At 41.0% G+C, this 15,253-nt stretch overlaps 1 protein-coding gene across 1 annotated transcript in view; it reads right to left on the bottom strand.

Annotated features, from left to right (window-relative positions):
- glcci1a (glucocorticoid induced 1a) overlaps nt 1-15,253 on the bottom strand; it is a 48,684-nt gene that overhangs the window by 13,900 nt on the left and 19,531 nt on the right. The window contains 2 exon segments of the mRNA XM_030411521.1: nt 5,656-5,745; nt 11,424-11,575. Coding sequence (XP_030267381.1) covers nt 5,656-5,745; nt 11,424-11,575 — 242 coding nt within the window.

Below are 15,253 nucleotides of genomic sequence, written 5' to 3'. Positions count from 1 at the left end.
TGTATATAGTATTTGACTGTTTTTAATATATATATATATATATATATATATATATATATATATATTTTTTTTTTTTTTTCCACGTGAAGAAACGTCTCTGTACCCCGGACATTGAACTGTTGACTGTGGGGATGAGGCCTTATTATTTGCCCCGGGAATTCACGCCCGCCTCATTATCGGTGTGTACGTTCCTCCTTCAGCTGATGCAGCGCTGGCCTGTGACGTCATCCACTCCGCTGTTGCCCAGATACAGACGCAGCATCCTAACGCATTTATTGTCATCACTGGGGATTTTAATCACGTCTCACTGGACAAAACCCCTCCAACATTTCACCAGTATGTTGACTGCCTCACCAGAGACTGTAACACACTGGATCTGTTGTATGCAAATGCTAAGGATGCATACAGTCCCACAGCCCTCCCCCCTCTTGGAAGATCTGACCACAACCTGGTCCTGCTGACCCCTAAGTATATCCCCCTTGTTCAGCGGCAGCCTGTCCACACTAGGAGCGTGAGGAGGTGGACTCAGGAGGCTGCTGACGCACTACAGGACTGCTTTGAGTCGACAGACTGGGATGCACTTGTTGAGCCACATGGAGAGAATCTTGACAGCATGACCGACTGCATCACAGAATACATCAGGTTCTGTGAACACACCACCATGCCAACCCGGACTGTACGCTGCTTCCCTAATAATAAGCCGTGGATCACCAATGACCTGAAAGCCCTTCTTAACAAGAAGAAGAGGGCGTTCAGGTCTGGAGACAGGGAAGAACTGAGGAGAGTGCAGCATGAACTCAGGGATATGCTGAGGGCCTGTAAAGGTGCCTACAGGAGGAAGCTGGAGGCCAAACTCCAGCAGAACAATGTGAGGGATGTGTGGACTGGTATGAAGCAGATCACTGGGTGTAAGGTGAGCGGCAGACAGTCATCGGGCAGCCTGGAGAGGGCAAACGAGCTGAACAGATTCTTCAATAGGTTCAGCTTACAGCCTTCTGTCGTCTCCCTGACACCTCCAGACCCCCACACACCCTCACTGCCCCAAATGCGTCCTCCCCTCTTCCCTCACTCCTCTGATGTGAGCTCTCCTGTGCAGCGCCTCTCCTTCTTCTCCTCCTCCTCCCCCCACCTCTTCCTCCTCCACCTCCTCCTCCTCCTCTACCTCCTCCTCCTCCACCTTCACCTCCTCCTCCTCCTCGTCCTCCACTGAAGACACCAGCAGCCTCCCCCGCATGACTGTGACTGCAGGCCAGGTTAGGAGACAGCTGGAGAGACTCCACCAGCAGAACGCTGCAGGCCCTGACGGTATCAGCCCCAGGATCCTGAAGACATGTGCCAACCAGCTGTCTCCTGTCCTACAACACCTCTACAACCTGAGCCTTGGTCAGGAGAGAATACCGGTGCTTTGGAAGACTTCCTGCCTGGTTCCTGTTCCAAAGAAGTTGACACCATCAGACCTCAATGACTATCGACCAGTGGCCCTCACATCTTACGTCATGAAGGTGCTGGAGAGACTGGTTTTGGCCAACCTGAGGCCGCAGGTGAGAGCCCTGCTAGACCCTCTGCAATTTGCTTACCAGCCCCACTTGGGAGTTGATGACGCTGTCATCTACCTGCTGTGGTGGAGAGGAGGACACTGAAAAAACTGTTATCCATCATGGATAATCCTCTCCACCCTCTCCAACTCACACTGGTCAGACAGCGGAGCACCTTCTCCGGAAGGCTGCTTCAGCTTCGCTGTCGTAGCAACAGATACAGGAAATCTTTCCTGCAAAATCCATCACTTTATACAATAACTCTCTCACCTCTGCCTGACAGAGAACTCTGGTCTCTCTACTGTTTTGTTGTATATATTATTATTGTTATAGTATATTTTGCATATTTTGTTTTGTTGTATATATTATTATTGTTTATTGTTTATAGCACACTGTGCACTGTATATCTACACTATGTATATATTGGATTCTATTTATGTTATGTACAAAGTGTTTTATTTGGTGACCCACTACTGCTGTAACAAAATAATTTCCCAGTCTGGGATCATTAAAGTATTTCTATCTATAGCACTTTATTGTTTTTATATTTGCCCTTGTATTTTGATTGTTTTTTGTACTTGAATGTACCCACTGCTTTGATAACTTTATTAATCCCCGAGGGGAAATTACATAGATAGATATGGCAATGTGGCTTTCCTTCGCTGGCAGGGTGAGTGTTACTGCACCACTGTTGGAATTGCTCTTTAGAAAATATCATGTAATGGTCCTCTCCAACAGCTGATTATGGCCCTGCATGGTTGAATTTTCAGAGGTGTCTAACAGACTAGCTTATCATACCTCATGTGTACTTTATGTACTTGAAGCTAGTATGCTGCTGGCAGACACATAGAAACCTCCTGGAAAGAGTGCTTTGCGGATGTACAAAAGAGGATTGCCCACGTGTGACACCTCTGTTGCAACTTAATCCTATTGGAAACACAGCGCGGCTGCACTGACCATCTATTCTTTAATTTTTAGAACCAGGGAGTGACTGCACATGCCACAGTTTAGTCGCAATATAGACATTCTTCCTTGGTTCTAGCTAAGACAGGAAGTTTATTTCCTGTAAGACTGTAAGACAGCAGCCACTAGGCAGCTTTAGTGCCTAGAATTTCATCAGCATACCTGTAAGAGCCACCAGGCATCACTTTGTCAACTCAAAACAGTTTCAGCACTCTTTCACTCTTTTGTCTAAAAAAAATGATGATGCACCCACTACAACACACATCCTCTGATGCGCTGTCATTCAGATACAGACAGGATTAGACAGATGAGTCTTATAATACACACTTTTATTCCTGCTAACACTGGAGTAGGCGTAGTTCTTTAAAGCAGCTGTAATGCTCATGTCTTGTAGCTTATCTATTGACATCTGTGGAATCGGTGTCAGCACCGATTCTCCTCTGCAGCCCTGTAACTCAGTAACGTGACTGTGCACACATTAGTGAGGGCTGTGCTGTCCTCCGAGCGGCCCTTATTGTTCCCTTTGCTGCAGGGGGGACAGTGGAGCCAGCTGGGCTTGGTTGACCATAAATTGCAGCAGGTTATGGCCATTTCGAAGAGAGAAAGTGAGTAGTTAAGAGTAAGATAGTGTTATCTGCCACATCCCTGCTGCTGCTGAGTATCAGCAGGGAGGAGCTGAGAGGGGCTGATAGTGCCATGACATGTCTGTCACTGCTGTACAGCATCAGCACCATGCAGACACAAAACCAAACCTGTGATGTTACACAGGAGGTTATGTAGCCTGAGCAAAATGTCAATAATACAGCTACTGCAGCTCATTCACTACTATTTTATCACTTCTGTCACTTCGAAAACTTGTACGTCTGATAGTAAAAGGAATTCATTACGTTTTCTCAGTTCCACTGAGATGAGAACAATAAAGTATAATTTCGTAGTCTTTGCTCAAACTTCTTCATGCAAAGCCCTCATGATTAACAATTGCCCTTTTTACACAGCGTCTCCACATTATCTCCGGAGCGGTGGTTCGCCAATTCTCCCCCGATGGTGATTCACACAGAGCGAAGCATCTCCGCCGTTCAGCCGCGATTCACACAGAAAGCCGGCACTGCGGCTCCTAAAGAGAGGCGTGATGGACGTCATGTTGATGATGTTGGTGTTTCCCAGGTGTTCCCCCTGTTAATCCAAACCCGTGGACAGTTTATAATCATATGGATGCTGTTATAATGTGTAGTGATTGAGATCCTGACCCACCAAACATCCTGGAAAGTGACGAAGTTACATTTTTCGCGCTAAATTACATAATTATACATAATCACCATCAGTAAACTGGACACTGTCTGACTCCCTCACTCGCGGGGACGGAGGTGGTTTTCTGGGGTAAAGTTCCCTGAAGTCTCGTTCAGGAGGGCTGATGGTCACACTGATTTATTTTCATCACAAACACTCGGTGAGTTAAAGTTTTTGCCGGTGACAGACGCTGTTTTTCGGGCAGAAATGTGACGAAGAGTCGGTAGGACAGGCAGGAGAACAGACGCTTCTCCACGTACAGCTGTGGTATTTGTTTTCCTCATATAAGTTGCCAAAGACAGTTACAGTTTCGACGTTACTTTTGTTTGGTCCTGTAACGTTGCTTTGTGGGACATTTATCTCTATTTAGTTGAGTGAAGGACCTGTGCAGTTATCAGACTAGTCAGACTGACACCCTCGCTCCGTGCCTCCGGATTATCCGTTCACACTGGGACGGCTCACCAATAATTGTGCCCTGATACTACCTCCAGAGGCGGATCAGCGCCGGAGCGAAATTTCCCCCCTCTCCGCATCTGAAACTTTCACACAGAGGCAGGTGTGGAGAATTGGCGCAGGATCCCCGCGTGCAAACGGCAGTATGAATGGGGCTAATGGTAAACTGTTAAGGAGACTTTCAAAAGTGTAAACAAGCAAAAGGTAAACTTATAAATTAATACCAATGTTTTAGAGAGAATTGGAGAATTTCACACTTTAAAGTCTTAATTGAAACATTAAGCCAGTCCTGGACAGGATATTGCGCCCATAATTTGGGCAAGGTATCCTAGAGGCTAGAAATGAGGTCGTTAAAAATGATGTTTTTCAATGTTTTCCAAGTAAATTTACAGTCATTATTTTATTTATTTGATTCAGAAATACTACATGCATATTGTCATTGTGTTGATATTTGACTGAGTTATGTGTTTCAGAGGGAGTTTCCTTTGTGCTCCAAAACCAATGTCATACGCTGGGGCAGATATCAATCTGACTGGAGCACAGACAGGAAGGGTGTTTAGCATTTTTATTCAATCAACTACCAGTACATGTATTTGCTTTTACTTTCTTTGTCTGACTCTGTTGTCTCACACAATGCCCCTCCCACAACACCGTCAAACTGGTTACATGTCACAAGTAATAATAGCCTTTCAATGCTGAATAAATCTGAATCTGCAAAGTAACCAATAACTGAGGTTATCAAACAAATGTAGTGGACAGAGAGTGTAACCCAGCAGAAAAATGAAATACTCAAGTATCCTCAATTACCTCAAAATTGTACTCACTACAGTACACGATTAAATTGTAGTTAGTTACATGTGATCACTGGTTGCTCTTAATTCGAGATTATTAAATGTTATTTGTATAAATACAGAATAATGAGAGCAGTTCTTTTCTAATCAACTGGACCACCAGTCCAATTCAAGTCACTATGTGTCCTAATGGTAAACTTAATCAAAATGATTTGTGATATTGCTAAATGCATCTCAATAATAACAATAAGCTTATAATATTATGAAACTTTTGTTTTGGCTGGTAATTTTTTTTTATTTCCCTCAACATGTAATTTCAAAGATAGTTTATCAAAGCATGGGTATTTAAAAGGATGCCTTAATTCACATCTACAAGAAAAAGGAAAATGTGATGTTGGTGTCCATGATCTCAGTACCTGATGGCATATTCCCTCTCTACTGCATGTCTATGGCTGAACATATACAGATACTCTGAAAATCTTTTGTGAGAACAAAAAGAAAATGGGTTTCAACTTTCAAGTAGGGTCATTTGAGAGCCTCCTAAGCGCCACACAGTGCAGCTTTAGCACTTAGCATCAAAGAAAAGGTTTAGCCTAAAAGTGTTTGTGTTCATGTTAGTGTCATGCCTCTTTGAGCTGGTCGGTGCTGCCCCAGGACGCAGAGCGCTGGTGGCTGCTCTTCTTCTCTACTGTTTCCTCACGCCAACATCCAGGAGTCTGAAAAGAACATCACAGCTGCACATTAGCATACTTGGATCTCAACTTGTTAAACAATGTTCTCACTGTTACTCTTATAGGAACATTCTAATTCTAATCACAATTTGGATTTTGTTGGCTATAAATCCTATCAGTTGTGATTATATTGTACTGACTAAAGTTGATCAAAGCGATGATCAAAACCTTTGACTATTCCAGCAATGGATGATCACTGTGACAAATTCATAGAGGCAACATGTACAGACTCACATGTATTCACACACACGCTCCTCGGTGAAAGCTGAGCTGAGCAGGGCTCTGCAACAAAGTGAGAGGGTACAGGGAACTCTCTCATCCAAGTACACACGCACACACGCACACACACGCACATTAAATACAACCTCCCTGTCTCACATCCAGAGGAAACTGAACTGCTGTCTTGCTCATCTTAATGTGTCCAACTCAAAGGGCCATTTGTTTATTTCGAGCAGTGAGCCAGTTACTAGAGACTCCCCCCTTGTTCTGTCTTCTTCTTCTCTGTGTTGAAGAGGATGAAGCCACCCAGACCCGATCAGACAGACCCGTGTTATTTTCTGACTAAAACTAAGTCCGAAAATGTACTGTACCCAAAAAATAGTATAATCTTGCCAAAAACCTCATATGTACATACTTTATATAAAAAAAGAGATTTTCTGAACAATTGGACTCGTTTTCACAGCGATAAACAAAAATACACTTTATTTCCAAAAGTATTCGCTCACCTGCCTTGACTTGCATATGAACTTAAGTGACATCCCATTCTTAATCCATAGGGTTTAATATGGCGTCGGTCCACCCTTTGCAGCTATAAAAGCTTCAACTCTTCTGGGAAGGCTTTCCACAAGGTTTAGGAGTGTGTTTATGGGAATTTTTGACCATTCTTCCAGAAGCGCATTTGTGAGGTCACATACTGATGTTGGACGGGAAAGCCTGGCTCTCAGTCTCCGCTCGAATTCATCCCAAAGGTGTTTAGGGTTGAGGTTAGGACTCTGTGCAAGCTAGTCAAGTTCATCCACACCAAACTCTCTCATCCATGTCTTTATGGACCTTGCTTTGTGCACTGGTGCACCGTCATGTTGGAACAGGAAGGAGCCATCCCCAAACTGTTCCCACAATGTTGGGAGCATGGAATTGTCCAACATCTCTTTGTATGCTGAAGCATTCAGAGTTCCTTTCACTGGAACTAAGGTGCTAAGCCCAGCTTCTGAAAAACAACCCCACACCATAATCCCCCTCCACCAAACTTTACACTTGGCACAATGCAGTCAGACAAGTACCATTCTCCTGGCAACTGCCAAACCCAGACCCTTCCATCAGATTGCCAGATGGAGAAGCGTGATCTGTCACTGATCTAGATTCCAGTGGCGGCGTACTTTACACCACTGCATCCAACGCTTTGCATTGCCCTTGCTGATGTATGGCTTTGATGTGGCTGCTCGGCCATGGAAACCCATTCCATGAAACTCTCTATGCACTGTTCTTGAGCTAATCTGAAGGCCACATGAAGTTTGGAGGTCTGTAGCGATTGACTCTGCAGAAAGTTGGCGACCTCTGCACACTATGTGCCACAGCATCCGCTGACCCCGCTCCGTCATTTTACGTGGCCTACCACTTCATGGCTGAGCTGGTGTTGTTCCTAATCGCTTCCACTTTGTTATAATACCACTGACAGTTGTCTGTGGAATATTTTGGAGGGAGGAAATTTACGACTGGACTTGTTGCACAGGTGGCATCCTATCACAGTGCCACGCTGGAGTTCACTAAGCTCCTGAGAGCGACCCATTCTTTCACAAATGTTTGTGGAAACAGTCCGCATGCCTAGGTGCTTGCTTCTATACACCTGTGGCCATGGAAGAGATTGGGACACCTGATTTCAAATATTTGGATGGGTGAGTGAATGCTTATAGTGTATGTGGCTAGGTAGCCAGATCTCTGCATAAGAAAGCATACAAAGAAAGCGCTGTTTAGAAAGGAGTTGCGCATGAATGGAAATGGTGCCATTGGAATTTTCATGAATTGATGTTTTTACTTTGCATCGATGCTATTTGATTGATTGATCAAAATATCAATCCAGATCGATGTATTGTAACACCACTACACTCTTCCATACATTTGGCCAATTATTGTAGTCACCACAATTTTCACTTCTCACAGCAGTGTTTAATGTTCTCTTACTTCTGTTTCCAAACCTCACATAATCTCACTGACTAGCAGATCTGCACTATGTGAACAAACCAATATAGTGATGTAGCCAAATGGAGCGATTCTGATTAGGCGAATTACTTCACATGGCTCTTCTGTAACCTGATGACATGTTCTAACCAATGCAATGTGAGTTACAGATCACAATATGTTGGATATGGACCAAAAAAGATGTATATTTAATGCAACATTGTGTTTTAATGTTGCAAAAAAACTGCAATTCATAGGCTGTTTCAAGTCTGGTGATAGTTAACAGGGCATTTCCAAACTGAGAAATAAAATCACAATTTAGATTATGATTGCAATAAAATAGATTGTTATATTATTTTATTGACCAATCCTTACTAAACATTCATAGTTTTGCACTTGAAATGAAATGAACCTAACCTCTCTGTAAATATGGCATACAAAGAAACAAGACGTATCTCCTTATGTTTTCTGTAATTTGTTACAGAATAGGTGGTTGGTTTAGAGTTGCCTCTACAGTCATGCTGATGACTGATAGACCACAAGATTCAGACAGACAGGACTAGAAGTAAGACAGGAAGACATCCCTGCATATACACACATTTGTCAAACAGCAGCACCACCACACATTTAGACTCACACAGCTGGGCCTTTGTGTCTTCTCAAGAGTTAATAATAAACTGTAAGCTAAGAGCAAAGAGGTCATCTGGCTTTTGAAGCTCCACGGATGTAAAGAGGTAAATGTCACACAACCTGGAAGACACAGGATGTAACGGGTGTGTGTGGGGACGTCTGAGGTTGAACAGCATGAGAAGATCACAGGGCACAAAGACGTGGGCACAAACTAAGGTCAGGGATGACACAGAACGTTACCACTATGCCATATGAAATGAAACGATAATAGAGCTGCAATTAATGATTATTTTGCATATCCATTCATTTGTCAGTTACTATCACAATTAATCATTAAGTCCACAAAATATCAAATAAAATGGGAAAAATGCTCATCACAATTCCCAAGAGCAAGAAATGGTAAATTAAAATAAATGATAAAGAAACTAAACGGAGAAGAAAACAATTAGAATTTTATCAAAACAGTCGGCAATTAATTTTCTTTCAGTTGACCAATTGATCAATCAAAGGAACATTGCAGCTCTAAATAATATCTTACAATTAGGAGCTGACTGTGAACCAAAGCCAAGGACACAAAGGGGAAACAGTGTTCCCACACAGACAAAGACAAGGTCCACAGGAGGTGATCCAGACTGGCCTGGGAACTGATATCTTTACTCTTTTATCAAATTCTACTCCAGGATATGTGACCTATAAAGTCTGACAGTAGTGACTCATACAGTCGACACTCAAGCTCATGCTGCAGATGGTCAAATTGAAGATGATGAGGGAGATCATTGTGGCACACCCCTCAGGTACAGCTCTCCAGTCTTTAGAGTATTAGAGTACATAATTTAGAGTAAAGGATTATGTAAGTAAACAAGACAGACAAGACAAGACAGTTGAAGACATGACATTTTTTACATTTGACAGACCAATTGATTAATTCCATAATCTGCAGATTAATCACTCATGAAAAAATTGCAGAGCCCTGAAAAGAAAAAGACCATACCAGTCGATATGTCAACAGCAGCAAATAAAATGCTGGTGGTAGTTTTCACTAAAAAATCTGACTCATTGAGCTACTCAGTGAGTAACACAAGCAGAGGGCTTTCATTCTGAGATGTTTGCATGTACAAGAACAGCTGCATGATGATGCGTCATTAGGGAAAAAATGAGGATAAAAGCAGACTGACGAAGGCGTGACTGGTCACTTTGTGAAATTACAATTGATGTCACTTTCAAAGAGATTGGATTTAGAACAGCTGTGAGTTATAGTCTACAGTCTTATTATCAGTGTTTTCTATTCATCCATTTTCATGCAGTTGTGAGTGGCTTTGGTGCTGTTACCTTGCAGAACTGAGGCTCTGAGCTGTTGGTTGGAGTCCAGAGCTAAGATAATGTCTAAGGTAAATGTAAATGGTAATGCTAGCATGCCTTCATGCAGAGATGCCGTCAGACATGAAAATTAAAATCATTTTGCTTCTGTGGCAGCAAACACAACACATGGGCATGCTGATAACTGTGCTATATTTATCCTCCCAGATAACTATGGCTGACCAACAGTAGCATTACCTTAACTGCTCTAAACACCTGGCTACAGCGACGTACTGGGATATCCCATACATACCAACTGGTTGTGACTCAGTCCAACTACAACACAGTTACCCTTAACCATCATTCCCATTTTCAAAAGGCAGAGTATTTTTTTTTAATCTAAAATGACTGTTTCAATTAGCATGACCTCCATTTAGATAATGTATTATCATTAACATAATGAAACTCTGTTAATATGACTCAGTATTGCAATCTTGGCTTAAATGTGTATCAACTGATGGGAGAGATGAACCTTGCCAACACATGTACCACCATGCTCAAGCACTTGAAGCGAAAGTATTGCGGGGTTTCTGGATTCACATTGGATACGGCGGTGTGGCAAAATGCTGCAGGCTGGTTTAAATATATGGGAGGGTCACTGCCTGGTCCGTTTGTGACTTGTTGGGAACCCCTGCTGATCAGTTTACAGAAAGACGATGCTACAAATATGCTGGTATACTCGCGATTGTTTTTCCTCATTGATGGATCAAACAAGAGTAGTAAACAACCAGGATCCTGGCGTCCAGCTCGTATTTCTCGTAAATTTAAGTTGGCTAGTCTTGTTTACTTCTATTCCCCACCAAAATGTAATATAATAATTAGGATTACACAGATAAGCAGTTAAGACTGGGCTCTTTTTTGTTACGGAACAATAAAATGTTTTTTGGGTAAATCAAATGTTATAGTAATCAAGTAATACAAACTTTAAAAAGGAATTCTACTGGTTGCATGTGCATAGTGGAATGGCTCTGCTTCGTGCTCCCTCATCCGTCTCCAAATCAGGATTGAGGAATCTCAAACAGCAGAGTTTTAGTTGGTAAGAAAAAAAAAATACTCTGACATGGTCACAGGTAAATTAACCTAGATGCTGCTGTCATTAACACACAGTACAAAAGCCATTTTACATCTATCTTGTAATAACAATCAAACAAGTGTTCCAATTAGTATAAAAGATGGTACCAAATATTTATATTTTTCAAGGTACTGAATCAAAGTTAGAAATCCCAGTAGTGACACCACTACCAGAATAACTTACTGCACCATGGAATGGTGAGTTTACAAACAGCTGGTGACAAATCATGCATATAGCATGCCTTTAAGATGCCAATGTAAAGCCCTTGTAATTTACCAATACATAACCAATACTTTAATATAATTCTTCAATAACAGCCTTCTCTGTTTTCTGTCACCATGCCACATGGTGCCACATGCCACATAACCTTTGCAGGGGGCCAGATACAGCATGATACATGAAGGGAAAAGGGATGTGGGGCTTTGCTCACCTGTGTGGATTTATCTTTCATACAAGATGGGTAGTGTACATGGGGGTCACGAGGCCACTGCCCAGTGAGGTAGGGCCCAGTGATTGTGCCCACTGAGGACGTCTGCCAAATGGCCCCTGAGCTCCGCACCTGCTCGGATTTTATCCTTTCAACTGCACAGACAGAGAGAAAAGAAAGAGAGAGAGCAAGATTGGTTCAATCTGATGGGAACAATTGTAGTGGCAGAGAATGATTACCCAAATACATACTCTGTGCAGCTTTTCGCTTCTTGTAGTTCATTGGGTTTTGTGATGTATTTCCAGCATCCAGCAGCCATTTTCACCATAGAAGCTTTGATAAACCCACTGTACACTACCTGCCGAGCACCAAACTGCAAAGTAAGCACTGGCTGGTGGATGAGTATAGTTAAAGATGGAGCTAAGGGATTTCTCCATTAGCAAAAACACTTGATAAAAATATCTCATCAACACAACAACTTCACACAGACTTATGCAAGGCTTGTGTTTTCACCAACAGTACATCTAACTGCACAGTAAACATGTGTAGCTGAATATGTTTCTACAACTGTTTGGCTTCCAACTGCAAAACCTTGGTCCATCTTTATGGACCCATATCCATTTCTTTCCTACCATTCCAAAATGCACAGATTCATTAAACTCCAACAATCAACCCCCTTTTATCAAAAATAAATAAAAATACACTTCTAGTCACAGACAGCATCATCCTCAGAAACATGTGCTTGTCACACTCATATGTCAAAAGACTAATGAACACATTTATAAATAATTTCATGCTCATACTGTACATTAGGCCAGCAATCCTGTTGTGATCTGGTGTCTTGACCTCTGGTCTTACAATCCTATTTAACAAGGCAGAGGTCGGGGTCACTTGTTATAAATTCACAGGATTACAGGTACACTCAAGAACTAAATTAGACCTTGCCATGATCTTCTAAACATGTTAAGTAGCCCTACAAGGTAGATAAATGTGTTTCACAGAAAGAATATATATCTTCCTCTCGCTGTCTTGCGTTCATCACTGTAACTGTTCTTTCCACTTGACGGACCAGGGCTTATTGAATCCACTAAAATGATCTAGCACAGAGCACCAAGGCCTCCATAGACATGATATTGTCTTAATCAATTCAGAAAATAAACTGTCATGAAGGACAAACTTAGTATCTCTATATGGACATTTGGGTCATCCAGCAGCTGCATTTTGTCAAATATGGCCATAATTCAAATGGTATCTCCAAAAACATGGGGGGCAGCACACAGTAACAGAGTAACAGACAACCACTGCTTTTTGCTAGCTATCCTTGGCTGTAACTAGTAACCATTAGCTGGTTAACTAATGGTTCAATTAGCTGTGGAGCCAGTGGCCCTAGAGTTTGTCTGGACCGGGCCATCAGATCACGGGGGGTCACCACTGGTAGCGGTGCCCAGCTCAACTGGATTTGGGAGCCCAAGAGTGAACACGGCTGGACTGAAACCAGCTTCCAATATTGATAGAGGTCAGTTTGAAGACAGGGAATGCAGTATAGAGGTGGTTTACAGCTCTGACCAGGACTTCGACTCCAGGGAAGACTAGACCTGACCTTTCTTCACGTTCTGTTTTCTTTGTTTTTTTTTACTGTTTTGAACTGAAATTCTTTCCATGTCAACCACAACTGTACTGACTTTGTTAATATGGTAATACAAGTGCATAAGTACTGGCACACAGCATTCCACTGGTTGCATAAGGTCTACATTGGATACAATATATGGAGACCAAATAAATAATCCTGTTGCAAATCAAATAGTTTTTATAAACAATCGTGATAAAGATGTTATATTGAGGCACTGAACTGAACAAAAAATGAACAGCTGAATCTTTTAATTGACCAGCAAAATCTGATTTGACTGTTTAAGTACCCTGTAAATCCTCAGCACATCATTGTGATACACTTCAAATTACAATTGTGGTTTATTTCAATGGTCACAACTTGTTTGAAACATGATTCTATGATAAAAAAAATTAATGAGTTAGCCAATGATGAGTTAAAAACACTGAAAATGATGTCTTGATTCAGTATCACGTTGTGTTTTTTTTTTTACACAGCGTCCCAACTTTTAGTGGGAAACCATTACCGTCAGTTCTTAGTTTTGACATCTATCATTGTGACACATGTCAGTGTTATAACAATGACATAACTTCTAAATAACTTATTCCTGACCTCTGACAGTGGTCAAAGTAGTAAACCAGAGACATCCATGTCCTTACACAAATCCTGTTGTGTGCACTTCAAACAGAAAACCAAAGACAAAATTTACAAAATCAAGTTTAATTAAGGGTTTGGCCGTCATATGAAATGTGTATTTATCGAAACCATACATTGTTTTACATTCACATCAAAATATAGCTGGTAGTCCTGCATATATCCATACATATACATACATCACATCCACATGTATACACACCCACACCAAAGTTTGGACACACCTTCTCACTGAATGGTTTTTCTTAATTTTCATGACTATTTACAGTGTAGATTCTCACTGAAGGCATCAAAACTATGACTCAACACATATGGAGCCACCCTTTGCTTTGCACACTCTTGGCAAAGACAATATAAAATATAATATATAAATATATATATATATATATATATATATATATATATATATATATATATATATATATATATATATATATATATATATATATATATATACACACATACACATATATGTGTGTATATTTTATATATATATATACATATACATATATATATATACATATATATATATATATATATATATATATACATATATATATATATATATATATATATATATATATATATATATACATACATATATATATATATATATATATATATATATATATATATATATATATATATATACATACATACATATACACACATACATATATATTATAGTTACCTTCCTTGTTTTAACAGAGCAGTTTTGTCTTTTCTGGTGACAAACCTTTACTTTACATTTTTTCAGGGCAGAGGGTGACATGCCTCAATGTTGCAGCAGTCCACTTTCCTTAATTCCTTTAGAGTGGAGGAGGGCAGCCACTTGTTCTTAACCTGCAGGGTTTGCAAAGAATAATGACTTCTGATCCATTCTGTATTCTCTCGTGACGATGATGACCAATGATGCTTTGCCGTTCTGGAGACAAGCCATTTTGAACCCTGGCAGACGAAATCCGTATGTTTTAACCTGCAGACTCTTTTTAACACTCCTTTTAACACTGTCATTTTTTATGTGAAAACACCAGATTTACACAGTCAGAAAAGTGTCCTGCTCATAGTTCAGGTGTAAAAGGCTGTAAAATTCCAGCGTGACAAGGAGCTTGTCTCTTTGGCTGCAGACTATACACGTTTTGGGACCGAGTTTAAGCGAGTTTAGGATTTGGTGCTTCTAAATTGCAGCTTCTCGCATCTGTTAAACAACATTGCATGTTGTGAGTTGGATTTTTCTTAACTTATGTGGCAGCTAATATAAAAGTATATTCATCCTGCCCTTTGTATACAAATCCTCATCGAGATGTAATCCCCTTGCATTTTTGTGAGCTTCCATGTTTTATCCTCTTTTTTTTAATGTACTCTGACTGACAAGTCTGACTGAGCGGCTTATCAACTTTCTGGTGGCAGCCATTCATGTAACAGTGTTTTCATCAAACATGTTACCATGGATATAACAAATATAACATCAAACACAAATTGAACACTACATTTTGTCAGAAATCACAATTCTTTTGGGGACCCACTAAATTTCCCTGGAACCCACTCATATGACCACCTTAGTGTCCCATGG

The sequence above is a fragment of the Sparus aurata genome, chromosome 3 (genome assembly GCF_900880675.1).
Source record: "Sparus aurata chromosome 3, fSpaAur1.1, whole genome shotgun sequence".
In the NCBI taxonomy this organism is placed as follows: Eukaryota; Metazoa; Chordata; class Actinopteri; order Spariformes; family Sparidae; genus Sparus; species Sparus aurata.
Note: the sequence above shows the minus strand (reverse complement) of the source record. Positions and strands in the feature narration are given on the sequence as shown.